Below are 27,241 nucleotides of genomic sequence, written 5' to 3'. Positions count from 1 at the left end.
TCCTGGCAGCTCTGACCCCAGGCCTGAGAAACTCCCTGTTCCTCAGCGGGGTCCAGGCCCTGGGCACCCCCATCGCTCATCAGGGCTGACTGACCCCAAGGGGACTGAGAAGCCACTTGGCGTGCTGAGCAGCGGGGGCAGTCCCTGAGGGCCAGGTGGTCGTGTTTGGGTATATTTGGAACAGGGAGTCCCCAGGGCCTGCCCCCCCACCCCCAACCGCCGTCCCTCTGCTCCTGCCCTTCCCCTCACCTCACTGCCCCCCCCCACCTGTAGCCACTGTCCTCTTTGCTCAGGTTTTGAGCAGTAACTTGTGCTCAGACCCACTCTGCGCTTGGACTCTTCTTAGTATCCAGCCCATGTGGACACCTGTCAGTCTGTCTGCCTGCAGGCCCCTGTCCCCTCAGAGGCAGATGTCCCTTCACTCCACAGGGAACTTGGGTGGACACCCAGTTTCCGAGGTTCCACGTCTTCCTCTGTCCTCATTCACCTCTTAGGCTCCCCGAAGTAGACCAAAACGGGCGCCCCAATACATCCGGCCCCCCAGCAACATTCGGGGGACAGAGCCAGGTGTGCAGAGCATTACTGGGGTGGAATTAAGCCCAAGGAGTTCCTTGGAAAACTACCCCACGTGCTCCCGTGTGAGAACTCAGGCTGCAGAAGGTGGTGTCCAGAGGGAGAGACAGCAAGCCGGTCACGGACATCAAGCCCGGCGATGCAGCGACAAGCGACAGGGCCATCGATTACAACATGAAGGGAACAGGTTAGTGGCCGCTCCCCCACCCCCGACTAACCTCCCCCAGAGTCTCTAAGCGCATAAGCGCCCTGGGACCAGCACAGGCACAGGGGAGGGCCAGGGTTCTTTCTGTGCGCGGGCATTTCAATAGAAGGGGCTGGGCCCCTGGCCCCTGGTCACTCTACAGAGGTCACACCACTGGGCTCCAGGGGTGCCCTCAAGAGCATCCTTCCATCAGGGGTGGCACCTTGGGGACCCAGCACCTTTTCCTTCTGACACCCAGTCATACCTGCCCGCAGCCTGGAGGCTGGCCAGTGCACTCTGAGGTCACCAAAGCCACAGTACGGAGCCTGCTGTGGTGTCCAGTTCTAATTTGCTGGAACATAAACAAAAGGGGGAAAGATGGGAGGGAGGGGCTACAGCCGGGACCCCTCAGACAAGGCTGCAGCTGCAGGAGGACCCTCCTGCCCTGCTCGCTGAATGGCGTGTCCAGGACTGTCACTCCTGCACCCCCAGTCTTGGAGCAAGAGTCCCACACGCCCCAGAGTCCTTCAGTGCGGCCCTGGGTGGGAGCCACAGGACGCCCGCCAGGGCTAGGCCTGGGCACGGTGCCCACTGTGTCCAGGAAGAGGCCCCAGCACTGCAGGTTCCTCGGCTCTGAGGCCAATTCCTCCACTCAGATCTCAGAGCCTGGACGTTTGGGGGTGGGGGGGGCTCGAAGGAGCACCAGGGGACAGCGTGGCAGTGGCACCCGTCTGGTCTGGGCAGGTTCAGGGCAGAGCAGGAGAGCCCCAGGCCACCTCCACCTCCTGCAGCCGAGTCTGGCCCAGATCTAATCACAGATCTGTCAGTAAATCTGGTTCCCTGTGCCTTTTCCGTAAACTGCACACGAAGTCATCTAATGCTCTGTTCACACAATCAGCTCCTCGTGGGACACGTGGACAGATACACACTCCCATTCATGTTCTGGGGTCAGCAAACGCTGAACAGACTCTCTTCAGGGCCAAAACCCTTTGTAGCCTTGGCCTTGGATGCCCCGTGATGCCGGCGGAGGCTGTCCTGGCCATGCTGCTCCCTCACTCTCCAGACCTGTGAGTGTCACCTTGCAGAGGGTGTCCGTCCCTGCCCTTGCTCAGCCCGATTGATCTTCAAAAGGATGCGTGTCCCCAAGTCTGAGAGCGCCGTGGGGGACAAGGCCGAGGGGCAGGGGTGGGGACGTAACAGTGGTCCGTCTTTGGCAGCTGTGATGGAGCCAGATGAGACGCGGCCCCTCTGCGCAGAGGAACCCGGACCCAGGTGAGCACACGAGGAAGAACGCACTCGAGCCGGGCTCCTGACCGCCCCCTGCCAGCCTCGGGGGGCCCGGGCATGTGTCACAGGGGCCCCTCGTCCTGCCTGCACAGAGCCCCTGAGCAGGAGAGTGTGGACCCCCGGCTCTGGAGGACAGGGGACATGGGGTGTCCCAGAGCAGGGGGCCCTCTGGACCGTGTTTCCCGGCCTGCCAGGTGACGCAGGCCACGGGGCCACCCACGTGCAGCCTGTGCGCTGTGCCCCGGAAGCCAGGAGCCATTCCTGAGCATGACAGTCACCTTTAAAAAGCTGGGTGCTGCTAGCGGTGCTGGAGTTAGGTTCCACCGTGAGTCTGGGACAAGTCAGGCTGTGCTCGGACAAGCTGGGCCTGTGCTGGGCGGTCCTGTCGGTGTGGATGATACCTGAGAGGACCCCTCACCACTCTGAGGAGGCCTTAACAGGCCTCCTGCCACAGGCGCCCCCTCCCCCCAGGCCCCATCCTGGGCAAGGGCGACACCAGACGTCAGCAGCTGGGGGCAGGGGCCTCAGCTTCCTCATCAGCTGCTTTCCCTGTTCCCCGTTTCAGTGCCGACTGTTCCCAACTTCAGGAACATAAATGGATTATTTTTTCCTTCCACACAGTCAGGCCTCTCCTCCTGGGTTCTGCTGGGTCAGGGGCATGACCAGCATGCCGACCCCAGGGAGCTTGGCCCCTGCATGAGGGGACAGGGCCCTGGGTGGCTGAGGCCCCTCTGGGATCAGCCTGGTCCCTGTCCCTGTCCCCCATCCTCAGGTGAGGTCAGGGGAAGCTCCCGTCACCTCCCACACACCTTGCCTGCCTGACAAGGCTGGGATCCCCTGGAGGGTGATGCCTCCCCAACTGATGTCGACCCCCGCCCCACCCCAGAGGAGGCACTGCTGAGGTGCTGAGAGAACAGCAAGCAGGACTGTCCCTGATGGAGGGTCTGACCTGAGTCTCCCCACCCCCACCTGCACCCACACTCTCACCCCGCCCACACCTGCACCCATACTCTCACCCCCACCCACACCCATACCACCTGCATCCCACTCACCCCCACCTGTACCCACTCTCACCCCCATCCACACCCGCACCCACACCCACACCACCTGCATCCCCACTCACCCCCACCTGCACCCACACTCTCACCCCCATCCACACCTGCACCCCCACCCCCACCCCAGCATGTCCACTGGCTCTTCCTCCCTCCTAAGGCCTTTCCCTGCCTCTCCCATCGTCTCTCTCTTGATCTCTGTCTTTGTGTCTCTGTCTCTCCAGGCAGCCTGTGAGCTAAGTGCTTCAGCATCGCCCTAAATGATCGCGATGTGTGTGTGTGTGGCTGCGGGGGGTCGGGGATGTCAGGTCATTGGACGATGTTCTAACACCCATCAGAGCTGGGAGCCATAGGGAAGGAGACGTTTTTTCTGCCCACCTTGGGTTCTCTTCTGCGGCTCTGTAGCAAAAGACAGATTCACAAGAGAAAAGCACACAGATTTACTTAATAGAAGTTTTTGATGACATGGGAGCCCTCATAAGGAAATGAAGGCCTCCGTGGCCTAAGTGTTTCTGTACTAAGTTAAGCCGAGAAGTGTTTGTGGAAAAGTAACTCAATACCCAGGACAGCAACTTTAACAGGAACTACACCTGATTCCTGTCTTTGGTGATAAGAGCGTCTTCCCTCCCAGTTCAGGGACGGCGACTCACCTGGGTTCCGCCTGTGTTCAGGAAGAAAGGGGGTCCAAGCGCCCCTGGCTCAGAATATTCCTGCCAAAGCTGCGTGTTTGGGGTTCGTGTTCGGGGGACGTGTTCTGCCATCCTCCAGGACCAAGACGCCAGGCCAGGAGGAGTGTCATGGCTCCTGGGGCCCCTTGATCACCTGCAGCACCACCCACCGCGTGGGTCCTGGGGCTGCGGACAAGGGAGGGGCCGGCAAGGTACAAGCGCCTTGTGGGGCCTTGATTTAACTTCTCTTAAAATCAGGAAAACAGTTGTCAGAGATGCCACCTCAGGCCCACTGCCACGACCATAACCCTGGACGTGGGCAGAGGGCTGGACGTGGCCCCTAAGGCCCTCAGGGAAAATACCTGAGCTCCTCCATCTGTGGGATGGCCTGAGGCTGGGGCAGACACACAGGGTGGGGCGCAGGATGTGCCCCCAGGATGGCCACCCCCACAGCACAGGGGCAGCAATTCCAGAGCCCCAGCCCCCTCCCCCCAGCCGAGCCCTGGGACAGCTCTGCTTTCATCAGCTGAGCACCAGCAGGTCAGGATGGCCTCCCAGACACCTCCACAGCCAGAGCCAAACAGGCACCCAGGACGAAAATAGCAGTCAGATGACCAGAGGGCTTGCTCACCGGCAGGGACCAAAGCAAGCTGAGACCAGCAGCTGCAGCTAAAAATAGGTGAGAAGGGGCCACATCTTTGGGACAGCAGAGGGGAGAGCTCTGTCCCGTCTCTGGCTGCGCGGGTGGACACGATGTGGTCGCTGCGCTTCATTTCTGCGGAGGCCCTGGTGTCCCACCCCCGGGTGGCCCAGCAGAGCCTGGACGGCGTGGCCTGCAACATCTACCCGCTGCTCTTCAAAGCCAGCTACTTGCTGGAGCAGGCAGAGGTGATCCGCGTCCTGCTGGAGCACTGGCCACTGGAGGACTTCCGGCTGGGCGCTCTGCTGAGGCCAAACGCCGACCACCCCGGGGACCTGAGGGACCGGGCCTGCCGGGCCTGCCTAGAGGCCTGCGTGCGGGGCCTCGCGGATCATGTGCGCCGGGGCGGGGCCGGGCGGCGGCTGGAGGTGGCCGACCTCACGGGCATCCGGGACGTGCAGGTGCAGCGCTGCCCCTGCGGGAAGGCGCTGGGCAGGTGGGGCCGCACCGAGCTGCTGGCCAGGACCTGCTGCGAGCTGCAGGGGGAGCCCCGCGCGGCCCGGCGCCCTGTCGAGGTCCTCGCGGACATCTTTGTCACCGGGGGCAACTTCGAGGCGGTGCTGCGGGCCCTGGGGCCGCCGGGCTCTGCCCCACTGCGCGTGCGCTGCCTCTCCTTCCGCGCGGACAGCCTGCGGCCCGGGCAGCTGCTGCACGTGCTGCGCCTGGCGGGGCCCAGCGAGCTGCGGCGCCTGGAGGTGGTGCACAACGTGCGGCTGCACGCTGGCCACGTGCAGGAGCTGCTGGCCCAGGTGGGCTTCCCGCGGCTGGTTGCCCTCACCCTGCCCGCCAAGGCCTTCGACGCGCCCCCTGCCAGCTCCGCCACCTCCCACGGCGAGGCCGCGCTCCTCACCTCCATCGCCCGGGAGCTCAGCCGAATGACGCAGCTCACGGAACTGAGCGTGGCCTTCTCCACGCTGACCGGGAAGATCGAGAAACTGCTCGGGTGAGTGTGGGGTGACCAGAGGAGGACGGCGGGCGGAGAGCATCTGCTCCCAGCCGCTCAGCCAGGGTCAGGGCCGCACGGGGCTTCCTGGAAGGCAGGGAGGCGGCTGCCCTGGGGGACCGTACCCCAGGCCTGCTCCTTAATCGCAGACCAGGCAGGAAATGCAGGCAAGGCTTTCTGGGCCCCGCAGCGGCAGCAGGGAGGGGCCACCACCAGCAGGGGCCCCGGCCGCCCACCAGCCCAGGGGTTGCGCGTGCGCTCCTCCCATGGGGTGGGGGTAAAGGCGGGTGCGGGGTCGGGCCCCAGGGTGGCTTAGGTGCTGGCCCACCGTTGGTGGGGGCGGGTGCAGGGGCCTGCCTAGTCCCTGGTTTTGCGCCTGGCTCCTCGGAGGTGGCAGCTGGATTTTTTGGTCTTTTTGTATCTTTTTGTCCATAACCTGCCCAAAGTCCGTGCATATAGTTATGTTTAGTTTCATATAGTTTATTCGTATTTTGTTGCTCAAAGAGGCATTTATCCAGGTGCAAGCGCTGCAGCACAGGGTCCCAGGTCCTGGGTTGTCTCACTTAGGTGGCCACCAACCCCATCCCCTCGGTTTTTGCCCAGTCCAGGGCAGCAGGAGGGGACAGATGGAGGGGGAGGTGGCCCAGCTAAGGCTGGTGTTGTGTGCAACCTGGGAGCACCAGAAGGCAAAGGAGACTGTCCTTTGAAAAAGGGAGAAGTTCAAATCAGCAAGCAAATGACATGGCAGTGATGCCATTGCGGTATGAGTTCCCTGCCGCTGTAACACGTACCCCAGTGAGAGCCTGGTGGAGGCAGCGGTGGTCTTCCCTGAAGGTTGTCCGGGCAGTCTGATTCCAGGCCACCATTTGGGTGGCTGTCGCCAGGCTCCTCAGCACATGGACCCTCTGCAAGCCAGCAGGAGTCCTCACGGCATGGCCACTGATCAGAAGGCCAGACACCCTCCAGACGGAGAGCAGTCTCCTTCCCTGGAAAGCACCTGTCCAGGCTTCTTCACACTGTGGTGAGGTCCCATCAGCAGGCCAGGGGACGGCACCACCCAAAGGTCAGGGTCAGAATACCCAAGGGCCACTGGGCCACCTTGGCAGCCACTGGCTGTGAACATGCTTATGCAAATTTATGGAAAATTAAACTTCTCGTTTCTTGAGCCAGTGAGTGTGAGACGACCTTCCCGGTTTGGGGAGTCCTTGGTTTACAGGGACTTCTTTTATCCAGAGGGACTTGGACGTAGCTGGCCCAGCTGGCCTAGGCCTGCACTGCCTCTCCTCCCTGGGGGGCAGCTGGGCTCCCCTCCCGGTCCCCATCCCTGCTCCTCCACCCTTGGCACAACAGCCTTCCAAGTCAAGGAAGGGTGGTCCCCCAGCCTGCACACAAGTACAGCTCTGCCAAGTGGTGGCTTGCTGGGGCCCTCAGGACAGTCCTGGGTCTTCAGTCAGAGGTGCCAGGAAGCATGTTCCATGAGCCAGACAGCCTGACCCATCACGAGCCTGCAGGGCTGTCTGAAAGCGTGGTCGTCACATCTCCCAGCACACTGCCCTTCTGCGCCCGTGCGCAGGCTTCGGTCGTGTGTGTGTGTGTTGCTGAGAGCCTGCGCTCGGCCCTGGGAAAGTCTAAGTGTGGGTGGGTCAGGCCTAAGGGGGAGGGGCTGGCTCCTTAACCTCTGACCTCTGAGCAGAGGCCTGACACAGCGAGCAGGCGGAGGGTCTGGAGAGAGCATCAGGCAGGAACCCTGCAAATGAAGGGCCAGCGGTGGGTGAGGCAGGGCTGGGCTCAGCAGGGAGAGAGTGGGCCATGCATGTGAGGGAGGGTGTAGGGGGAGGAGGAGAGGAGCGCTGGAAGAGCAGGCCAAGCCCTGGAGGCGCCGAGCAGGATGGCAGCAGATCAGCTTGGGTTACTGGGGCCACTCTGGCTTTCTTGGCCCACACAGCTGGCCAGATGGAGGGACAGGGAGATGGGCAGAGCAGGCCCCCTATGACCACCCAAGTTTGGCAATTCCCTGGAATGATTCACTGCTGAGATTTCTTCCAGCAGGATACGGGCAGAATCTGCCAAGGGAAAAGTCTTGTGGGGCAGAGGGTCTCAGGGAGACAGAGCATGAGTCTGGGGTCCTGTCCCAGTGGAGCCAGCACCGACTGTGATGACACATAGGAGGTGCCATCCACTGCAGAGCTTGTTAGGAGTTTACTGGGGGCTGGCCGGGTAGGTACCTTGGCCTGGCACGCACTGAGATTCCAGACCCCAGAAGAAGACAGGTGTCAGCAGGGACCCCCTTGCTTATGCAACCAGCTCAGGCCAGGGACCTCCCCAAATCCAAGCTCCCAGATGCAGGTGGGCAGTCAGGCCTAGCCTTTGACCCTTTTCCACAGAGGAGGCCCCCTAAGGCTTGGGAGCAGTGCAGGTAGCTAGAGGGTTTCTCATGGATGGATGTGGGATGAGAGAGATGGAGGCAGAAACACTCCCCTCAGCTCAGGTGCAAAAGGACACCTCAGGGCCTGAGCAACCGCCTCCGCACAGCTGGGCGAGAATGCAGAGAGCCCCTGTGGGGTCGACAGCAGGCGCGGTGCCCAAGTACAGGTGCAGGAGGCAGTGGGAGTGGGAAGACAGCCTGAGCAGGTGGACAGAGAGCAGGACCCTACGTCCCCCAGCCCTCAGCACTCAGCCGGGTGACCCCGACCCAGGCCCAGCATCCCAGAGGGTGGGGGTGGGCTGTTCCTGGCTTGGAGACATGGGGGGCAGGGCTCGGACTTGCCTGTGTGTGCGGATCCTGATGCCTCTGCCTGCATGTACCTGGTCAGCACACAGGAGCGCCAGGCAGCACTAAGGCTGGACCAGAGGGTTTCAAGGACCCTCCCAGCCCAAGGGCCTGTGGGCACCCGCTCTTCACCCAGAGCCGAGCTGGTGTTTCATTTCCTACCGATTTCAGGCATCTCACTGCCCCACAACAAGCTGGTGAACATATGTATTGTGACAAAACAGACTTACCGGCACTGAGATTTGAATTTCTTATCTTCACAGTCACAAAATGTTCTTCCCGTTCAACTATTTAAAAATGTAAAAACCAATCCGGCTCTTGGGCTGAAAGAGGTCAAGGCAGGGATGGTGTGTCTGCGGGCAGAGACAGGATCCCCCAGAGGCCCCAGAGTGCCTCTGCCTGCTCTCACCCGGCTGTTTCCCCGCTGCCCACAGCCCCCTGAGGACCCCGCTGAGGGTGCTGGACCTGGCCAACTGCTCCCTGAACCACGCGGACATGGCCTTCTTGGCGGACTGCCCCCACGCCGCCCACCTGGAGGTGCTGGACCTCAGTGGGCACTGCCTAGTGGACCTGTTCCCCTCCACCTTCTTCCGGCTGCTGGGCCGGGCCGCGCCGTCGCTGAGGGCCCTGACCCTGGAGGAGTGTGGCATCGAGGACCGCCACGTGGGCGGCCTGATCCTGGCCCTGAGTGCCTGCCGCCGGCTGCGGGAGCTGCGCTTCCTGGGAAACCCACTGTCGGCCCGCGCGCTCAGGCGCCTCTTCGCCTCTGCTCTCTGCGAGCTCCCCATGCTGCAGTGCGTGGAGTTCCCGGTGCCCAAGGACTGCTACCCCGAGGGCAGCGCCTACCCCCAGGACGAGCTGGCCATGTCCAAGTTCGACCAGCAGAAATACGACGTGATCGCGGAGGAGCTGCGCGCGGTGCTGCTGCGGGCCGGCCGCGCCGACGTCCGCGTCTCCACCCCCCTCTTCGGAAGCTTTGACCCGGACATTCAGGAAACGAGCAATGAACTTGGAGCTTTCTTGCTGCAGGCTTTCAGAACTGCTCTTGAAAACTTTTCCAAAGCACTGAAGCAAATGGAATAGGCCCTGGACGGTCCGAGGCGGGTCTGCCTCCGCGGCTCATGCCCTGGGGCCCCAGGCTGAGCGTGGACCCCTCAGCGCCGTGGAAGCATCTTGGCAAAAGCTGCACGCGGCATCCTTCAGGCGCCGCCGGAGCAGAAACCCTGCCTCCAGGAGCTGTGACGCGGCCGCTCAGGGTCAAGGCCGCTGAGCGCCACCCTGGAGCAGGACGCCGGGGGTGGGGGGGTGGGCAGAAGCACCCAGCAGCAGCGGCAGCGGGCCTGGTCACCGTGCAATGGGCTGCGTGTGGTGCAGGCTGCGGGCGCGGGGAGGTCCGGGGAGGACGTGAGCTTAGGTTGTTAATGGCTCTGTTCTGGCCCGTGGTGCCAGGCTGAGCCCTAGGGCACAGGGCGGCCTCCAGCTTAAGGCAGGACTGCAGTGGCCCACCCGACGTGCAGTTATCTAAGCCCTGGTGCTTGAGGAGGGCTTAATTCTGAAGTTTAAGTCCAGGTCCGGTTTCAACAAAGAGCCAATTTGTGCAAAGGGCTGAACATTAGGGTAATTAAACGCTAATAAAACAGAAGTATGGCTTATTCAGATGTGGTTTTTTGGGTCTTACTCTTGTTTTTGCCTTTTTTAAGGGTTGCACCTGAAGCCTATGGAAGTTCCCAGGCTAGGGGTCAAATCCAAGCTGGAGCTGCCTGCCTACACCACAGCCACAGCAACGGGGGACCTTTAACGCACTGATCGAAGCCAGGGTTGGAACCCTAATCCTCATGGATACTAGTTGGGTTCTTAACCCACTGAGCCACCATGGGAACACCAGATGTGGTTTTATTTTTTAATCTAATGAATGAGAAATGTATTAATTTGCATTTCCCATACATTCAGGAAGCTGGGCATGTCTTCATGTGCTTGTGGCCCATTTGTATTTTTTTATGATTTCATTTATTTCAATGAAAAAAAAAAACAAAACAGCTCACTTTCTTCTCCCCCCGTAACACCCCTACCACCTCGGGCAACCACTAGTCTGTTCTCTGTGAGCTTAGATATCTATACCTTCCCTGTGTGCGAGATCACATGGTATTTGTCTTTTTCTGACTTACTTCACTTGAGAGAATGCCCTCCAGGTCCAACCATGTGGTCACCAAGGGCAGAATCTCAATCTTTTTATGGCCGAAGAGTGTTCTGTTCTATCTACACCATATCTTCTGTGTTCATTCGTCTGTTGATGGGCACTTAGGTGGCCCATATCTTGGTTATGTACGTAATGCCGCAGGAAACATGGAAGGGCAGATATCTTTTCAAATTAGTGTTTTCATTTTCTTTGGATAAACACCCAGAGGTAGAATCACTGAACCACATGGGAGTTCTAATTTAACAAAGGTTTGTGGCCTTGCCAGCAGCATGCAGAGGTTCCTGGGCCAGGGATCCAACCCACACCATAGCAGCCACTGGGGCCACAACATTGGCAACACTGGATTCTTAGGCCACTGAGCCACCAGGGAACTCTTTTTTTTTTTTTTTTTGTCTTTTTGACATTTTCTTGGGCCGCTCCCGCGGCACATGGAGGTTCCCAGGCTAGGGGTCGAATTGGAGCTATAGCCGCCGGCCTACGCCAGAGCCACAGCAACGTGGAATCCGAGCTGCGTCCGTGACCTACACCACAGCTCACGGCAACGCTGGATCCTTAACACACTGAGCAAGGCCAGGGATCGAACCTGAAACCTCATGGTTCCTAGTCGGATTCGTTAACCACTGAGCCACAACGGGAACTCCGGGAGCTCTTAATTTTAATCGTTTTAAGGAACCTCCGTACTGATTTTGGCTGCACCAGTTTACATTCCCACCAACAGTGTGCAAGGGGTTCCCTCTTCTTCACGTCCCCTTTCGTCTGTTTGATAATAGCCATCTGCCAAGTGTGGAGGGTATTTCATTGTGGTTTTGATTTGCATTTTCCCTAATGATTAATGATGCTGAGCATCTTTTCATGTCTCTTCAGATATTCTGCCCATTTCTTAATTTTAATGTTTTTGCAATTGATTTGTATGAGTTCTTTACATATTTTGGATATTAGACCTTATCAGATATGATTTGCAGACATTTTCTCTCGTTTGCCTTTTTTGTTTTGTTGATTTTTTTACTTTATTTTTAATATTATTTTTCCTATTATAGTTAATTTATAATGTTCTGTCAATTTCTGCTGTACAGCAAAGTCACCCAGTCACATATATATATATCTATATATTCTTTTTCTCACATTATCCTCCATCGTGTTCCATCAGGAGTGACTAGATATAGTTCCCTGTGCTATTCAGCAGGATCTCATTGCTTCTTCACTCCAAGGGCGAGGGTTTGCACCGCTGACCCCCCAGATCCCAGTGCATCCCACTCCCTCCCCCTGCTTATGTTTTGTTTGCCATGCAGGAGTTTTTAGTTGGGTGTAGTCCCGCTTGTTTATGATGCTTGTGTTGCTTTTGGTGTCAGATTCAAAAAGATCATTGCCAAGACTGAGGTCAGAAAGTTTTACCCCCTGTTCTAAGAGTTTTATGATTTCGGGTTTTACGTTCAAGTCTTTAATCTATTTTGAGTTAATTTCTTGCGTATTTTGTAAGAGAGTGGTCCAGTCTCATTCCTCTGCATGTGCTGTCCGGGTTTTCTAGCAGCATTTATTGGCGAGACTGTCCTTTCCCCATTGTATATTCTTGGCTTCTTTGCCATAAATCAATTGACCATATATGCATGGGTTTATTTCTGGGCTTTCTATTCTGTTTCACTGATCTCTGTGTCTGTTTTTATGCCAACATGGTACCACTCTAATGACTACTACTTTGTAATAAAGCTTGAAGTCAAGGAATATGATGCCTTCAGCTTTGTTCTTCTTTCTCAAGACGGCTTTGGCCATTCAGGGTTTTTATGGTTCCATACAGGTTTTAGGATTTTTTTTGTTCTACTTTTGTGAAATATGCCACTGGTATTTTGATAGGGATTGCATTGACTCTGTATATTGCTTTGGATAGAATGGATATTTTAACAAGATTAATTCTTCCAATCCATGAGTATGGAGTATCTTTCCATTTCTTTATATATTCTTCAGTTTGTTTTATTAATGTCTTGCACTTTTCAATATACAGGTCTTTCACCTCCTTGGTTAAATTTATTCATACTTTAATGCAATTATAAATGACACTGTTTTCTTAATTTCTCTAATATTTCATTATTAGTGTATAGAAATGCGACAGATTTTTGTGTATTGATTTTGTATCCTGCAACTTTACAGAATTTATTAGTTCTAACAGCTTTTTGATGGAATCATTATGGTTTTTTGTGTGTAGTATCATGTCATCTGCAAATCCTGACCCTGTACGATTCCAATTTGGATTCCTTTCATTTCTTTTTCTTGTCTGGTTCCAATACTGTATCAAATAAAAGTTGTGAGTGAGCATCAATGTCTTATTCCTGATCTTAGAGGAAATGCTTTTCACTTTTCACCATTGAGTATGTTAGCTCTGGGCTTGTCATATACGGCTTTATTATGTTGAGGTATATTCCTGTATACCTGCCTTGTGGAGTTTTTATCATAAATGGATGTTGAATTTTGTCAAATGCTTTTTCTGCATTTACTGAAGTGATCATATGATTTCTACATTCTTAAGTTTGTTAATGTGGTGTATCATATTGACTGATTTGTGGTACTGAACCATCCTTGTATCCCTGGGATAAATCTCACTTGCTCATGTGTATGATCTTTTTCCTGTATTGTTGAATTGGGTTTGATAGCATTTTGTTGAGGATTTTTGCATCTGTGTTCATCAGGGATGTTGGCCTGTAATTTCCTTTTCTTTTGGCCTTTCTTTTTTTTTTTTTTTTTTTTTTTGGCTACATCCACGCCATGTGGAGGTTCCCTGGAAGTGCCAGGGATCAAATCCACACCACTGCTGTGAATCCTTAATTCACTGCGCTGGGCTGCCCCGCGTCGCTGCAGTGACCCAAGCCGCTGCAGTCGGACCCTTAGTCCGCTGCACTGTAGAAGGAACTCCTCTCTTGGCATCTTTCTCTGCTTCTGGCGTCGGAGTAGTGATGCCCTTGTAAGGTAAGTTTGGAAAACTCCCTCTTCTCTCTTTTGGAAGAGTTTGAGAAGGACTGGTATGAATTCTTCTTTGGATGTTTGCTCAAATTCACCAGTGATGCCATCTGGTCCTGGACTTCTGTGTATTGGAAGGTTTTTGATGACTCAGATGTCATTTTAATTTTAACACAATTCAGAACTTTTAAAAGGACCTAAGAGTCTGAAAATAAAACATTTTCTCAAGAGAGAGGCTAGTGCTTGATGTGGCCGAGTGTTGCTCACGCCAGGGCCACCTGGGTGCTCATGGGGGCTGAATCATTGTGTGGATGGGCTCTGCCCTCTGGTCCAGCTCCATGCTGGCCTGTCTACAGCTATGTCCCCATCACAGGGGCTCCTGTGCACCCCCCCCCCCCACGTATGTCCCAGGCCTTTCTCCCTACAATGGCGTAGGGTCCTCTCAAGGATATGCTTGCTGAGGAAGGTAACAGACTTCCTTCTGGGTCTTACGGAAAAGACTGGCAGCAGTGCGTGGCCAGGTGCACGGAGGGAAGTGGCAGTTTCTCACTCCCACACACATCAGCGTGGCTTTCTTTGCTCACCTCTGCACATCCCTCCCACGTGTCGTGCCGTAACGTCTCACTGGAACCTTTCAGCCACACAGTCTTTGCTGTTGCAAGAGAGTAGGCGCAGGGCAGACTTCTGAAATGACTTGATTCTCTCAGGAATCAGAGAATCACAGAGCAGCTTCTGCCATTTGTGTCTGCGGGATTTTCTGGATGAGGGACCCGGCCTCCAGGTGGCCAGCAGGCACGGCTGAGCCCAGCAGCTGTGGTAGAGAAGGGCCCAGGGATATGCTGTAGTGACCCAGGAACTGAGATTTGGAGCCAGGCAGGGGCACAGAAGTGTCTGCTAGTGGGCAAGGTTCCCGACAGCCCCCACCCCACCCTGAGGAATGACCCATTCTTGTGAAACTGAAGAGGCTGAGAGGCTTGTCTGCAACAATTTTGAAGCATGTGGAGCAGCCCAAGTGGGACCCTCGCCTCTCACGCACCCCAGAGCATGTAACTCATGTGCTCCTGTGAACCTGCTTGGCCCCAACCCTGAACGTGCCACTTGCAGCCACAATGGGTTTTAGCTGCATCTGCCTGGCCTGGGACAGGCGGCCCTGAGGATGCCTGTTGTGACGCTGGCTGTGGCAGCAGGCAGGGGTATCTGCCTATGCTTCTCACGGACCGTGTGGCCACCTCACACAGGCAAGCTGTGGGAGAAGAAAACAGCCCAGCGCTGGAGAGCAGAGTGCCTGGGGTCAAGAGGGTGTGCGTGGGCAAAGTGGCGGCACGACTGGTCTCCTCCCAGGGAGCCTGAGGGCTATCACCTGCCCAAACCCCCCTGGTCTTCTTAGGGTCCAGACACTTGAACAGGGACATAATAGGGGTGGTGATGGACTATGGGACCACTGTCCTGGGCATCTGGGGACACCGTCCTGGGTGTGTGGGGGACACTGTCCTTGCCGCCGCTCATCCCCTGTGGAGGACTAATCGCTGTACTTCCTCCAGGAACTCCGCACTGCTTCCTGACCATCCTGCAAGGAGAGGGTGCAGATCCGGGGCTTCCTACACTAACAACTTACTCCAGATGGTTCTTTCCAATCACTGGCTTGCAGACCCGTGGACCCTCTGTGCAGGGGCTGTGGCAAGACCTCTGCAGCTCCGTCTCTTGTAGCTGCCACGCACTGGCTCCCAGGAGTCCCCTTCTCCCTTCTCTAGCTGTGGGCAGCCCCACGGGTGAGCACAGTGCGGTCCTGGTGCCCATCACAGGGGGCCCCTCCCCTGCCTCTGCCAGTCCTGCATCTCATCAGCCTGGGATCCAATTCCACGCCCTCACCTAGACGGTCGTAGGCAGCAGCCACCACCGAGCTACGCAGAGCCAGAGCCCCTCGTGAGCAGGGCCAGGATCACCTGTCCTCACGCGGTAAATGGTGCAACATCCCCGTCCCCAGGAGCCTCTGGTGCTCCGGGCAGCCCAAGCTGGAGCCCACCCACGGACCATGAGCCCCTATGAGGAGCCAGCGGGTCCAGGCAGGACACTAAATAGGGGGGCGCACCAGGAGCCCAGAAGCATGTCCTGCTCCAGGCCTTTCTTGTCACCCCGCCCTCAGATCCACACCCTCATGGACCCCTGGAGGTGTGGCTTTGGCCTGGGAGCCTCAAGGCTGTGGTTCAGGGCCCCCGCTGTGCTGAGCCCATGGCTGGCCTGTGTGCCGGGTTTGCTTCATCCTCCACTCCTGCTCCAGCCATAGGCCACAGTGCCACTCAACCCAGTGGTTCCCAGACTCTGCCTCACAGGGGAACAGAACAGGAGCTGTCCTCACCGCGTGGCTGAGGAGAGAAAGCTGGTTTGTAGGGAGCAAAGCCTGAACAGACATGCAGAGGCCTGAAGCCTAAAGGTCGACGCTCTGCAGGGCCCGACGCTGTTTTCTAGCTCCTCTCCGAGGCCTGGCGGTCACCCTCCATCCTTGCCACGAGGTGGCCTTAGGACAGTCCCTGCCCCGACCTAAGCTTGCCTGAACTGCCTGCTCCCTGCTACCACAGCCCTCGTGAATAGCTCTTTCTGCCGTAACTCAGAAAAAGAGCACTCTGGCGCCAGCCCTCACAACCTGCTCAGTTACCCAAAGAGGACCCGGCCTCACACGGATCAGAAGCAAGCTGTCTGGGTTCGTACCGGCTCTGGTACCCCCCCCCCGCCCGTGCAGCCCCACAGGCAGGCTGACACCCCCGACCTCAGCCCTGGGACCTCTGTTGTAAAGGCACCTGCAGGGAAGATCTCATGCAGCAGGCCTGAGCCCGTGAGCCTTTGAGAGTCCTGCTGACAGCCTGGCCCTTGGCCGGCATCCGGGACCTGGATTTGGGGGGATTCCCTCCACCGACTAAGAGTGGCTCACTGCGCCCAAACCGCCAAGAGCAGGCTTGATGCCTGCTTTAGAAACTGAGGCCTGTGCCAGGCGGAGGGTGTCTGTGTGACCAGCCCTCCGGGAAACTGGAAACCGTCGCTGTCCTGACGAGAGCATCCACACACCTCCCCGCTTCACCCAGCTGCCTGTCTCTGTGCTGACCTTGACCTGTTCCCTGCTTACAACCACGTGCTGAATCCTGAGGCCTCCCAGCAGGTCATCAAGCCTGGGCTGGTCTCCGAGACCCCAAGCCCAAGGGGACGAGCAGTGCCTGCTGCACGGAATGGGGGTCGGACAACGCGAGGGGTCTGCTTAAAGCACACGAAGGCTGATTCCTATCAGCTTCATGGAAAATGGGCCTAAGTGTGCAGCAAAATCAAGAGATTCTATTAAAAACACTTTGTGAAAGGAGCTTTCCGCACACAAACGCGGCACTGTTGCTTTCACACTGCAGGTGTTTAATCCTATGTCATTGCTGATAAGTGATGTCTGCTCATCGAACATGCAAATTCCAAACACACGAAGACATCAACTGGAAACCAGACCCACTTTTCCCCTTTGGCGGAAAGAGCTTCAGACGAGCACAAAACCCTATCACTTCCTTGTTGTCATCTCTTAGGCACTGCTATCCGCTACCGCGTGAGTCACTTCAGGAGAAAAATCAGCTGAGGAGAAAACAGAATTTATTCAGGGAGTGATAAAAACAGACCCCAAAGTTACCTACACTAAGGACGAATACTGTATCCGACATTCTTAAAAACGACTTTACCCTAAAGCTATGAGGCTATACTGTTCTGCTGAACAAAACACCAAGAGCTCAAAAACGCTTCCGAGAAGCGGGGTCCCTGACCCCTGCGGGGGATGCAGGCGGACACCCTGGCTCCCGAGGCCTTGCTCGCTGCTCACAGGCTGGCGGGAGTGGAAGCTGCTGCCCAAAGGCGGCCGGGTGCACGCGTGGCTGCCACGCAGGCGGCGCGGGCAGAGGAGGAGAAGCCACAGCCCGTCCTACTTCTCCAGTATGGCTTTCTCCACTCGCTTGAACTTTTTCAGTTCGACGACCAGCTCCCAGTACTGGAGGTACAGCCACATGAGCCTCCCGTTCTGGCGCTTGCTGGTGTTCCAGACGCCTCCACAGTGCGTGTCGTGCTTGAATATGTCGCTCAGGCCAGCTGCCATCTCTAGGTCCACGGCGAGGGGGTCCGTGGACGCCCGCACCAGCAGGCCCTTCTCTATGTCCAGGCGCCGACCGCGAGGCAGAACCAGGCTGCAGTAGATGCTCTGTCTCTCCGCGAGCGCCTCCTCGAACTCGCGCAGTAGAAGCCTGGCCCTCCTCTGCCAGTCGGCCTCCTTGTCCAGGCAGCTCAGGTACGCACTCCGCAAGGGCTGTCTCTTTTCCTGCAGGACCTGAGCCCGCTCCTGTTCCAGAAGCTTCTTCTCTTCTACCATCTTGCGCCCCTGCGAGATGAGGGCTTCTCGGTAACTAGTTGTCCTGTTCTGTTCCTTCTCGAGTTCCAGGGACAGCCGAGCCACGGCACGCCGACTTTCTGAGATCGTGGCGTGGTACCTGGCCTCGAGGTCCCGCTGGAAGGCTGCCGTTCTCTGCCGGCAGGCTTCCTTCTCTTTCTCTATTTCTTTCTGGGACTCTCTAGACCAGATCCAACCTGACACAAATGAGGTGGGGGAGGAAGACACACACGGTGAAAATTCAGAGCTCCGTTTCTATCACCTTTATTTAAAGAATTAAAACATAAAGCCGTTAAGGACAGTATTTCCATAAGCTCTTAAGTCCCGAGAGTTACAAAATGATAACGTTTTGTAAGAAACTGGATAACAGGCAGAGATCTTACCTTAAAATCAGAGAGGGACTTCCAAAAGACAAGGGTGACAACGCTGCAAACAGAGCCTCCCTCTCAGCTTCCTCATTTCTGACGGCTGAGACAACTGGGCCCTGCTCCCTTTTGCTCTCAAAGCCACCACCGCAGGCCTGCTCTGGCCACGGTGCCCCGCAGGCTATCAGCCAGGTTTGAAAGTGAACACGGGTGCACTCGCTTTGGCAGCACGTGAACTAAAATCGGTACAATACGGAGAAGACTGGCCTGGCCCCTGCGCGAGGATGACACGTGTATTTGTGAGGCATTCCGCCTTTTTTGACATCTGAAATATGGCGCAGATGAACCTATCTACACATCAGAAACAGACTCAGAGACAGAGAGAAGGGACTTGTGGTTGCCAGGGAGGAGCGGGGAGGGAGTGGGATGGACGGGGAGTTTGGGGTTAGTAGATGCAAACTATGGCATCGAGAATGGGTGAGCAACGAGGTCTTGCTGAACAGCACAGGGGACTGCATCCAGTCTCATGGGCTAGGACGTGGCGGAAGACAACATAAGAAAGGGAACGTACACATGTGTATGACTGCGTCACTTTGCTGCACGGCAGAAATTGGCAGAACTGTACCTTAATAAAAATACTACAAGTACTGTAGACGCGGCTTGGATCCCGCGTTGCTGTGGCTCTGGCGTAGGCCGGTGGCTACAGCTCCGATGAGACCCCTAGCCTGGGAACCTCCATATGCCGCGGGAGCGGCCCAAGAAATAGCAAAAAAGACCAAAAAAAAAAAAAAAAAAAAAAAAACTACAAGTGAGGTGCTTCAAATATTGTTGGCCAGGTTATTACAGAACTGAGTCGAGGTCAGAGTGTGCTCAGCTTTGCCTGCTCCTCAACGGTCAACAGCTGAGGCCCCTATGTTTGCTTATGCATTCGGACAGGGAGTCATACAAAGAAGGAGGCCTTTTTCCTTTTTTTGGTCTTTGTAGGGCTGCATCTGCGGCACATGGAGGTTCCCAGGCTGGGGGTCCAATTGGAGCTGTAGCCACTGGCCTACAGCAGAGCTACAGCAACGCAGGATCCGAGCCGCATCTGTGGATGACACCACAGCTCACGGCAACAGCGGATCCTTAATCCACTGAGCAAGGCCAGGGATTGAATCTGCAACCTCATGGATACTAGTTGGGATCGTTAAAGTGTAAGAGTGGCTCAGCATTCAAAAACCAACCAGTGTCATCCAACAAGAAAGAAAGAAAAACATTATCACACCAACTGACACAGAAACACAACCCCTCCCTGCTCACGACAGAAACTCAGGAAAACAGGACTCGAGGGGAACTTCTCAACAAAGAGTATCTATGAAATCCTCGGCCACACTTTACTTAATGGTGAGGAGACCAAAGGCTTTGCTCCACGATCAGGAGCCACCTGACACAGCTGGCGCAAGGAAGCAAGAAAAGGAAACAGGCCAGGAGACTGGAAGGGAAGACACAAGGCCGGTCTCCTACTAAATGGAAAACTGAACTCGGATCAAGGACTGCTGTGTAAAACGCAGAACTAAAACGCCGGAAAACCCAAGATTGAGTCTTCAGGATTGAGGGCCAGGCACAGAATTCTCAGACCTCACATGAAGGCATGACGTATAAAAGGAAAAACTGCCAAGCTGGACTTCATCAAAATTAAAAAATCTGCTCCATGAACGAGTCCATTAGGAGTCTATAAGCTGGAAGAACACACTTGCAAGCCAGACAGCCAACAAGGTACTAGAATCCAGAACACAGGAAAAACCCTCAAAACTCAACACTAGAAAATGGCCAGAACACTGCTGTGGCTGTGGTGTAGGCTGGCAGCTCCAATTCAACCCCTAGTCTGGGAATTTCCATGGGCCGCGAATGCGGCCGTACACACACACACACACACACACACACACACACACACACACACACAGAAAATGGCCAAACACACACACACACCCACACACACAGAGAAAATGGCCAAAAGACAGGATTCCTGGACACAGATAAATCGATGGCAAATATGTCTGTGGCTGACACACACACACACACAGAAAATGGCCAAACACACACACACAGAGAAAATGGCCAAAAGACAGGATTCCTGGACACAGATAAATCGATGGCAAATACATCTGTGGCTGACTGACACACACACACACACACACACACACACACACACAAACACACAAAATGGCCAAACACACACACACACCCACACACACAGAGAAAATGGCCAAAAGACAGGATTCCTGGACACAGATAAATCGATGGCAAATACGTCTTTGGCTGACACACACACACACACACACACCCAATGGCCAAAACAGGATTCCTGGACAAATACGATGGACAAATACGTCTGTGAAAAGACGCCCGTTGTCGTTAGGTATTGGGGAAGAGCAAGTGAAGACCCCAGGGCGCTATCACGACACACCTGTAAGAACAGGCAAAATAAGAACCACAGTAAGCACACCAAATGCTGGCAAGGACGCCAGGAAAATGGATCCTTCCCACCCCGCTGGTGAGACAGCGAGCGGTGCAGGCGTTCCGCAAAGCGCTGGATACTTTCCTGGAAACCTGAGCGTCACCTCCAGGGAGGCGGACAAGAGTAGGCGGGTTTTATGATTCAATGATCTGCAGGTCTACATCGTGCAGAAAGACTCAATTCCAGCCCTCAGGGCGTTGCTATTTAGAAACTCACAAGCCTGCCACCTTGCAAACCCCTATTTAACACTTGGAAAGGCTGCGTACTGCCTGTGGCAAGGGTGATGAGCTTGGTGAGTGAGTGGAAGGCTTAAAATTACTCTTATTAATGTGGTAATTAATTAGTTTTGAGGCTGGGAGAGGCCCTGAGGTGACTTTCATTTTCCATTTTTTCCAGACTCATCCCTAGCTTTTACAGCCTTTCATAGTAATCTTTACTTCTGAAGGTCCTGCTTTCTTGTACTTTTGAAATGATGCCCTGTCCCCAGGAAGCCTCAGGAATACTGTGGTCTTTCTTCTTGGTTCTCTTGCTTAGGTAATGCGATCAGAGAGAAAACCTTTAACTTGGCAATCTTGTAAGGACTCTCCAAAAATGTGTTATTACAAGGTTTAGAAATTATATTGAACACACAGGTGTTAAGCAGCCCCTAGCATAGTCTAAAAGCAAAGGCAGACAAAGGAGGCTGATAAACGTTACTCTTGTCAGCCTCCTCTTTCTCTACTCAAACCTGCTGACCTGAGAAATCCAGGCACACAAAGCCAATCCATGAAAAGTATCACTGCATCCTTGATTCAGCAACACATACGCTAACAAACTGGAATGATACAGAGATTAGCACAGCCCTGCACAGGGAAGACAGAAATAACTGAAGTATTCCATACAACTGGAAAAAGAAAAAAAAAAAAAAAAGAAAAATCACTGCAATAGAGGGCAGCTTTTGTTGTTCTTCCGTCCACTTTTTCAGTTTCTCTTATTCTCAAGCGCTACCCCAGAACCATGGGCTACAACACAGGGGAGCAGAACACGCCACCCTAAGTATGTCTCTTTGGCATAGGATTCTTTTAAACTGGTTACTTTCTAAGGTACAGTAGATGTGGGAGAAACTCTGAAAACAAAGCAAGAGTTACCCTTTTTTGGGGGGAGTCTTTTGGGCCACACCCACAGCATATAGAGGTTCCCAGGCTAGGGGTCAAAGTGGAGCTGTTGCCACTGGCTTAAGCCACAGCCACAGCAATGCCAGATCTGAGCCACACCTTCGACCCACAACACAGCTCACAGCAATGCTGGATCCTTAACCCACTGCTTGAGGCCGGGGATTGAACCTGAGTCCTCATGGATCCTGGTCAGATTCGTTTCTGCGGAGCCATGATGGGAACTCCAGCAGATACCCTTTTGTAAGATACACTTTCATTGATAAAGAAAGCCTCCATTTGTAAGGGTGTCTCCCTGGTGTACCAGAAAGAGGCTGACCAAATCTTTGGAAATTCTTACCAAAGGAGAAGGCTACGACCTCAATCTAAGTAACAACCTTACCCTTGACCCTTGCACTTTTCCTTGTCAGCTTTGATAATCGACTCTCCCCAGCCCCACCACCCTCCTTTGTCTTGAGCTGAGGATGGTACCTGAGGTGTGGGCTTATGCCATTTCAGTCACTTACTCAGTGTTCCTGGGTCTCTCCTATGTATACATGGTAACAACTTTTGTTTGATTTTCTCCTGCTACTCCGGCTCACATCAATTTAATTCTGAGACCAGCCAGAAAAACTTAGAAGGATAGAGGAAAATTTCTTCCTCCCCAACAATGACAAAACATAAAACTAACTCCTCCACTTCAGGAAATTTATCATGTACTAGGGATATTAACTAAAAGCAAGAATGATTACAACTGACCAGTGACTAGTAATTTCCCCAAAGTGGTACAAAGCTGACCTAAAGAAGAGAGATTTGCTGGCCTGCTAGGCAGAGGTTTCATGGATGAAATCTCCCAAAGACTGACCTCCTCAATATTACACAGAGCCCCAAACCAGTTTTCCTTTATGTCTGTTTTATTCCTCATCAGTCCTTACAAGGCCACTGAAGCAAGGGAGCCTCCTGCAGAGCAACAAAGCCTTGAAGGGAGCTCACAGTTACAGAACTCACTCCACACAAACACCTCTAAATATCTTGTCTTATTTAACCCTCACACTGCATTGAGGTAATTACGATGGTCAGAGAAACTAAGGCTCGGAGGATTAAGTAATTTGCCCAAAATGTACCTTATGCGATAAAACTAGGGTATACACGTGCTGCATTTATAAAAACAAAGACCTTTTTCTGAAATTTACCATCAGGCCATCACTGCCCCTGCTGACCTGCAAGTTCACCCTGAAAGGCACTCAGAGTGAATGCACTCTCTCGTCTGGATGCATATGACCCTACATAGTTAAGAAAACCAAGTTAAGGAAGAATTCCAATGACCTCAAATACTTACGTGTTCCCATAGGGTGGTAAGCACTAAAATCATTAACTTGAGATACCTGGTTGTTGTTGGATTTTTGGTGTGACAAGCAGTAATCTTTTACCAAGACGTATGCTTGACCGTATGTATTTCCCAGCCAAAAAATTCACATATATCCTGGCTTCCCCCTACCTCTTTGGAGCAGTTCCTAACAGCTATCTGAGAAGCCATACCCTGGGCCATGGTCTTCAGTAAGACACTGAATAAAACCCAAGGCACGGGTCTCATGCACGTTTTTTTTTTTCCAGCCAACAACTCTCAGGTTCCTAAGCCCCACACTCTCAGCCCAGCAAATGTGTTAGGAAAACCATGACTTACGAAAAGCAGCCAATCCCAGCATTGGAACCAACAGGGCATAATTCCATCTGCTTCCATCACCCCCATCAGCCCTGGAATTAGGCCGGATATTCCAATTTGGGGGGTCATTTAAGTTATTCATGGAGATACACCTTGAAATAAAAGATAACACCATTAATACACAAAAGGAACACAATACATTGTTAATTTTATCGTCTACTTGGCTCATGTGAGTCTTGTTTTCTTTCAAAAAATTCTGCTCAGGAGTTCCCTGATGGCTCATGGGTTAAGGCTCTGCTGCTTTCACTGCTGTAGCTCAAGTTTGATCCCTGGCCCAGGAACTTCTGCATGGTGTGGGCACGGCCAAAAAACAAACACAATTTTGGTTTAGATCCAGTTATGTGCTGCTGCACAGCACTGAGCCTTATGGGATTAAAAGAGAAAACCAAGACCTCAGACAAAAGTAACTCACAAGTCATGGTAGAGAGAAGTGTCTCAAATGACTGAAACACAGATAGAATGAGATATATAATCAAAAGGAACTCAAATCAAACTTTAAAAACTCTTAACGGGCTTTGCGATAAATACTTATTTAACAACTAAAGATATAAAATTCTAATTGGCAATGAAAAAATTACGCACACACCAAGGCTCCAGTACCTAATGTCAAAGAGCTTGCGGTGAACACAGAATAAAAAAATCAGACCGGAGTTCCCTGCGTGGTGCAGCGGAAATGAATCCGACTAGGAACCACGAGGTTGCGGGTTTGATCCCTGGCCTTGCTGAGTGGGTTAAGGCTCCCGCGGTGCTCTGAGCTGTGGTGTGGGTCACAAACTCGGCTCAGATCTGATGTTCCTGCGCCTGTGGCATAGGCCGGCAGCTGCAGCTCCAGTTCAAAGCCTAGCCTGGGAACCTCCGTATGCCGCGGGCGCGGCCCTAAAAACCAAAAAACAAACAAAACAAAAAGTCAGAGATTGAAAGCGCTGAAGCCAAAACGCTCAGAGCCCCTTCACCCCATAAGCTGCAGGGTCCGCGCCGCCCACCTTTCCCATAAACCACAGGGTCCGCCTCCCGGGGCGTACAATTTAAGAGGCGTGCAATCTAATAAAGCAGCGGTACCCGGCCCGGACTGGGCCTAACTTCGCTCCAACAGGGCCGCCGGTCGTCGAACTGCTCGATACAGGAACTCCGGCTCCGTCCCATAAAGAAAAGTGGGGTACCTGCGAGCACTGGTTCATTCCGCAAAACTCCCGTAAATTGGAGAAAAATCGAACACCGTCGGGACCAGAGCAGAAATCAGGCGAGCCTGTGAAGACGCCTGGTCTCGGACACGACCCGACCCCCGACTGCAACCTACCCCTGCCGGGACCTTGGGCCCCAGGTCCCTGAACTCCTCCGTCTGCCAGTCCTCTCTGCGCAGGCGCGGCGTTGCCCCTTCAACCCCGGGCGCGGCGACGTAAGACCCCGGCGCTGCGACGTGCGCAGGCGCGGCGCCCCGCCACCCCCCGTCGTCCCCGGGTCGCGGCGACGTGCGCAGGCGCGATCAGCGCGGGGACTAGCGGGACGCTGCGGACGGCAGACATGTCGGGGGTCCGGGCTGTGTCACGGCTGCTGCGCGCCCGGCGCCTGGCGCTGACCTGGGCGGTGAGTCGGCGCCGCGGGCTGGGAGGGGCCGGAAGGGGCGAACGCCGGGTCCCGCACCCCCAGCCCCGCGATGGGACGGGCTGGGGAGGGCCCGCCGGGTTCTGTCCGCGCTGGCTGGGTGAAGGTCACGACCCTGTAGCCGCCCGGGACCCCTTTCCGCCCGGGGCCCTGCCTGGAGCTCGGGGCCTCGGCCAAGGTCGCCCGCTCCGCTGCGCGGAGGGGGCTGTCCAAGGTCGTGCGGCCGGAGGGCGGCCTGCGGGTGGGTGGGGTCTGAGCTGATCCCCGGCACTAGGTTGGGCCTCCTGAGGGCTGTGCGGTGGCCTCTGCGCATTTACTGCAAAATTACCACGGCGGACGCGGGACAGTGTCCTGGGCGTTTCCTGCAGGGCCCCGCAGGCCCTACTCGAGTCGGTCGAGTTGTGCATTCCGAGGCCTGGCTGCTGGTTCCTGTCTCCTCTCCGGACAGATCGTCAGAGTCGACCCTTTAGGGTTTTACTGAAGCACTGAATTTAGGGGGTTTAGATATTTGGTTTTATAACGTGAACTCGCCTGGCCACCTAGTTAGTAATTGAATGTCAAAGGTCCCAACGGAATCAGGGCTTTCACCAGCGTTATACTGTTGACATATGTCTGTAGTTATACCCACAACTCTCTCCTCTTTAAACTACAGGAATTGAGGAGTTCTCTTTGGGGCTCAGTGGGTTAAGAACCCGGCTAGTATCCATAGGGATGCGGGTTGGATTCCTGGCCTCGCTCAGTGGTTTAAGGATCCGGCATTGCCGTGAGGTACAGATATCGCTCGGATCTTGTGTCGCTGTGCCTGTGGAGTAGGCCTCAGCTGCAGCTCGGATACGACCCCTAGCCCGGGAACTTCAATATGTTGCAGGTGCGGCCATGAAACGAAAAAAAAAAAAAAAAAAAAATAGATATAAAGGACCAGAATTAGGAGTTCTTGTCTGGCTCAGTGGTTAACGACCCTGACTAGCATCCATGAGGATCCTGGTTTGATCCCTGGCCTCACTCAGTGGATTAAGGATCCAGCATTGATGTGTGCTGAGGTGTAGGTCGCAGATTTGGCTCGGATCCTACCTTGCTATCTATGGCTGTGTTGTAGGCCTGCAGCTACAGCTACGAATGGACCCTAGCCTGGGAACCTCTACATGCCAGGGGTGCGTTCCTAAAAAGGCAAATATATATATGTATATATGAATTAAACATTGTGTTGAATATGAGGAGGTTTAGTTAGACATTCTGCCACACCAGAAAGAGTTTAAAGGCTTTCACGTGTTTCAGGTGCTGGTGCTTTCTGAGCAGATGTTTCACCAGTCCCCAAGCCTTGGCTCTAAGGCACAGTGGAAGCAGGGGGTCCACAAGCAGGAAATGAAGCCGGTGGTTAGTGGGTTGGTTTTAGTCAGCCAAGCATGAACAAACTTCTAAGTGGGTCCTTCTTGTCAGGTGAGATGACAGATTGGTAACTGGTGGTGATTGGAGAAGAGCTGACAAATCTGCCAACCCAGACTGAGCCTGATGTCCTTGTTCCAGCCTGCAGGCGCCCTTTACCCACCACCTGCCCTTTGTCAGTTTATGAGGGAGTAAAGTTCTAGGAGCAACAGGTTAGAGTGTAAACCTCTCCTTTCCTGTTGGCCTGATGGAAGTGAACTCCTTTGAATGAGCTCTTAGCCGCCAGCTGTGTGCTTCATCTTCTCCTTGAATCTTCACCACCAGCCCATGCTCAGATGCTTGTGAACATGATGGCAAGGTAGCGTTAGCAAAATTGAGCCATAGATTAGGTCTACCGGAGATGGTCTTGGGTTTTTTTGTTGTTTTGGGTTTTTTTTTTTTTTTTTTTGATCTTTTTGCCTTTTCTAGGGTCGCACCCATAGCATATGGAGGTTCCCAGGCTAGGGGTCTAATCAGAGCTGTAGCTGCCAGCCTACACCGCAGCCACAGCAACGCCAGATCTGAGCCACATCTGCAACCTACACCACAGCTCATGGCAATGCAGGATCCTTACTTAACCCACTGAGCAAGGCCAGGGATTGAACCCACAACCTCATGGTTCCTAGTCGAATTCATTAACCACTGTGCCACAATGGGAACTCTTGGTCTTGGGTTTTTAAAGTCTTTTTGTCTTGGAGTTCCCATCGTGGCGCAGTGGTTAATGAATCCGACTAGGAACCATGAGGTTGCGGGTTCGGTCCCTGCCCTTGCTCAGTGGGTTAA

At 54.3% G+C, this 27,241-nt stretch overlaps 4 protein-coding genes and 1 long non-coding RNA gene across 9 annotated transcripts in view; 3 read left to right on the top strand and 2 right to left on the bottom strand.

Moving 5' to 3' along the window:
- Positions 1–2,994, top strand: part of PLEKHG4B (pleckstrin homology and RhoGEF domain containing G4B) — a 50,594-nt gene extending 47,600 nt beyond the window's left edge. Inside the window, 1 exon segment of the mRNA XM_021076826.1 lies at positions 644–2,994. Within this exon segment, the coding sequence (XP_020932485.1) occupies positions 644–765 (122 nt within the window). The 3' untranslated portion in view covers positions 766–2,994.
- On the top strand, positions 4,420–9,829 carry LRRC14B (leucine rich repeat containing 14B). Its single transcript, XM_021076932.1, has 2 exons — positions 4,420–5,407; positions 8,612–9,829. The coding sequence occupies exons 1-2, from the start codon at positions 4,518–4,520 to the stop codon at positions 9,258–9,260; spliced, it is 1,539 nt and encodes a 512-aa protein (XP_020932591.1). The 5' UTR covers positions 4,420–4,517; the 3' UTR covers positions 9,261–9,829.
- LOC110257296 lies at positions 5,872–8,603 on the bottom strand. The gene is made up of 2 exons (XR_002339719.1): positions 6,199–8,603; positions 5,872–6,103 (listed from the first exon to the last, which is right to left on the bottom strand). It is a non-coding gene; the product is annotated as an uncharacterized LOC110257296 (long non-coding RNA).
- On the bottom strand, positions 16,922–24,853 carry CCDC127 (coiled-coil domain containing 127). 4 transcript variants are annotated; one of them, XM_021076939.1, is made up of 3 exons: positions 24,732–24,853; positions 23,396–23,526; positions 16,922–17,916 (listed from the first exon to the last, which is right to left on the bottom strand). In XM_021076939.1, the coding sequence occupies exons 2-3, from the start codon at positions 23,514–23,516 to the stop codon at positions 17,261–17,263; spliced, it is 777 nt and encodes a 258-aa protein (XP_020932598.1). In that variant the 5' UTR covers positions 23,517–23,526; positions 24,732–24,853; the 3' UTR covers positions 16,922–17,260. The 4 variants fall into 4 exon arrangements, with proteins under 4 accessions (XP_020932598.1, XP_020932595.1, XP_020932597.1 ...); XM_021076936.1 differs by having other exon boundaries at positions 24,457–24,783; XM_021076938.1 differs by having other exon boundaries at positions 24,418–24,775.
- Positions 24,491–27,241, top strand: part of SDHA (succinate dehydrogenase complex flavoprotein subunit A) — a 24,515-nt gene continuing 21,764 nt past the window's right edge. The window contains exon 1 of one of the 2 annotated variants that reach the window (XM_021076931.1): positions 24,491–25,018. In XM_021076931.1, coding sequence (XP_020932590.1) covers positions 24,956–25,018 — 63 coding nt within the window. In that variant the 5' untranslated portion in view covers positions 24,491–24,955. The remainder of the gene's footprint in view (positions 25,019–27,241) is intronic. The other variant, XM_021076930.1, reaches the window with a different exon arrangement.

Source organism: Sus scrofa, chromosome 16, assembly GCF_000003025.6.
Source record: "Sus scrofa isolate TJ Tabasco breed Duroc chromosome 16, Sscrofa11.1, whole genome shotgun sequence".
Taxonomy (NCBI): domain Eukaryota; kingdom Metazoa; phylum Chordata; class Mammalia; order Artiodactyla; family Suidae; genus Sus; species Sus scrofa.
Note: the sequence above shows the minus strand (reverse complement) of the source record. Positions and strands in the feature narration are given on the sequence as shown.

Excerpts from the sequence above, each read along its gene's own strand:
- LRRC14B (XM_021076932.1), top strand. The coding sequence starts at position 4,518 with ATGTGGTCGCTGCGCTTCATTTCTGCGGAGGCCCTGGTGTCCCACCCC. Across the intron at positions 5,408-8,611 it reads AAGATCGAGAAACTGCTCGG|CCCCCTGAGGACCCCGCTGA; the intron begins GTGAGTGTGGGG and ends CGCTGCCCACAG.
- CCDC127 (XM_021076939.1), bottom strand. The coding sequence starts at position 23,516 with ATGAATAACTTAAATGACCCCCCAAATTGGAATATCCGGCCTAATTCC. Across the intron at positions 17,917-23,395 it reads GCTGGGATTGGCTGCTTTTC|GTTGGATCTGGTCTAGAGAG; the intron begins GTAAGTCATGGT and ends CATTTGTGTCAG.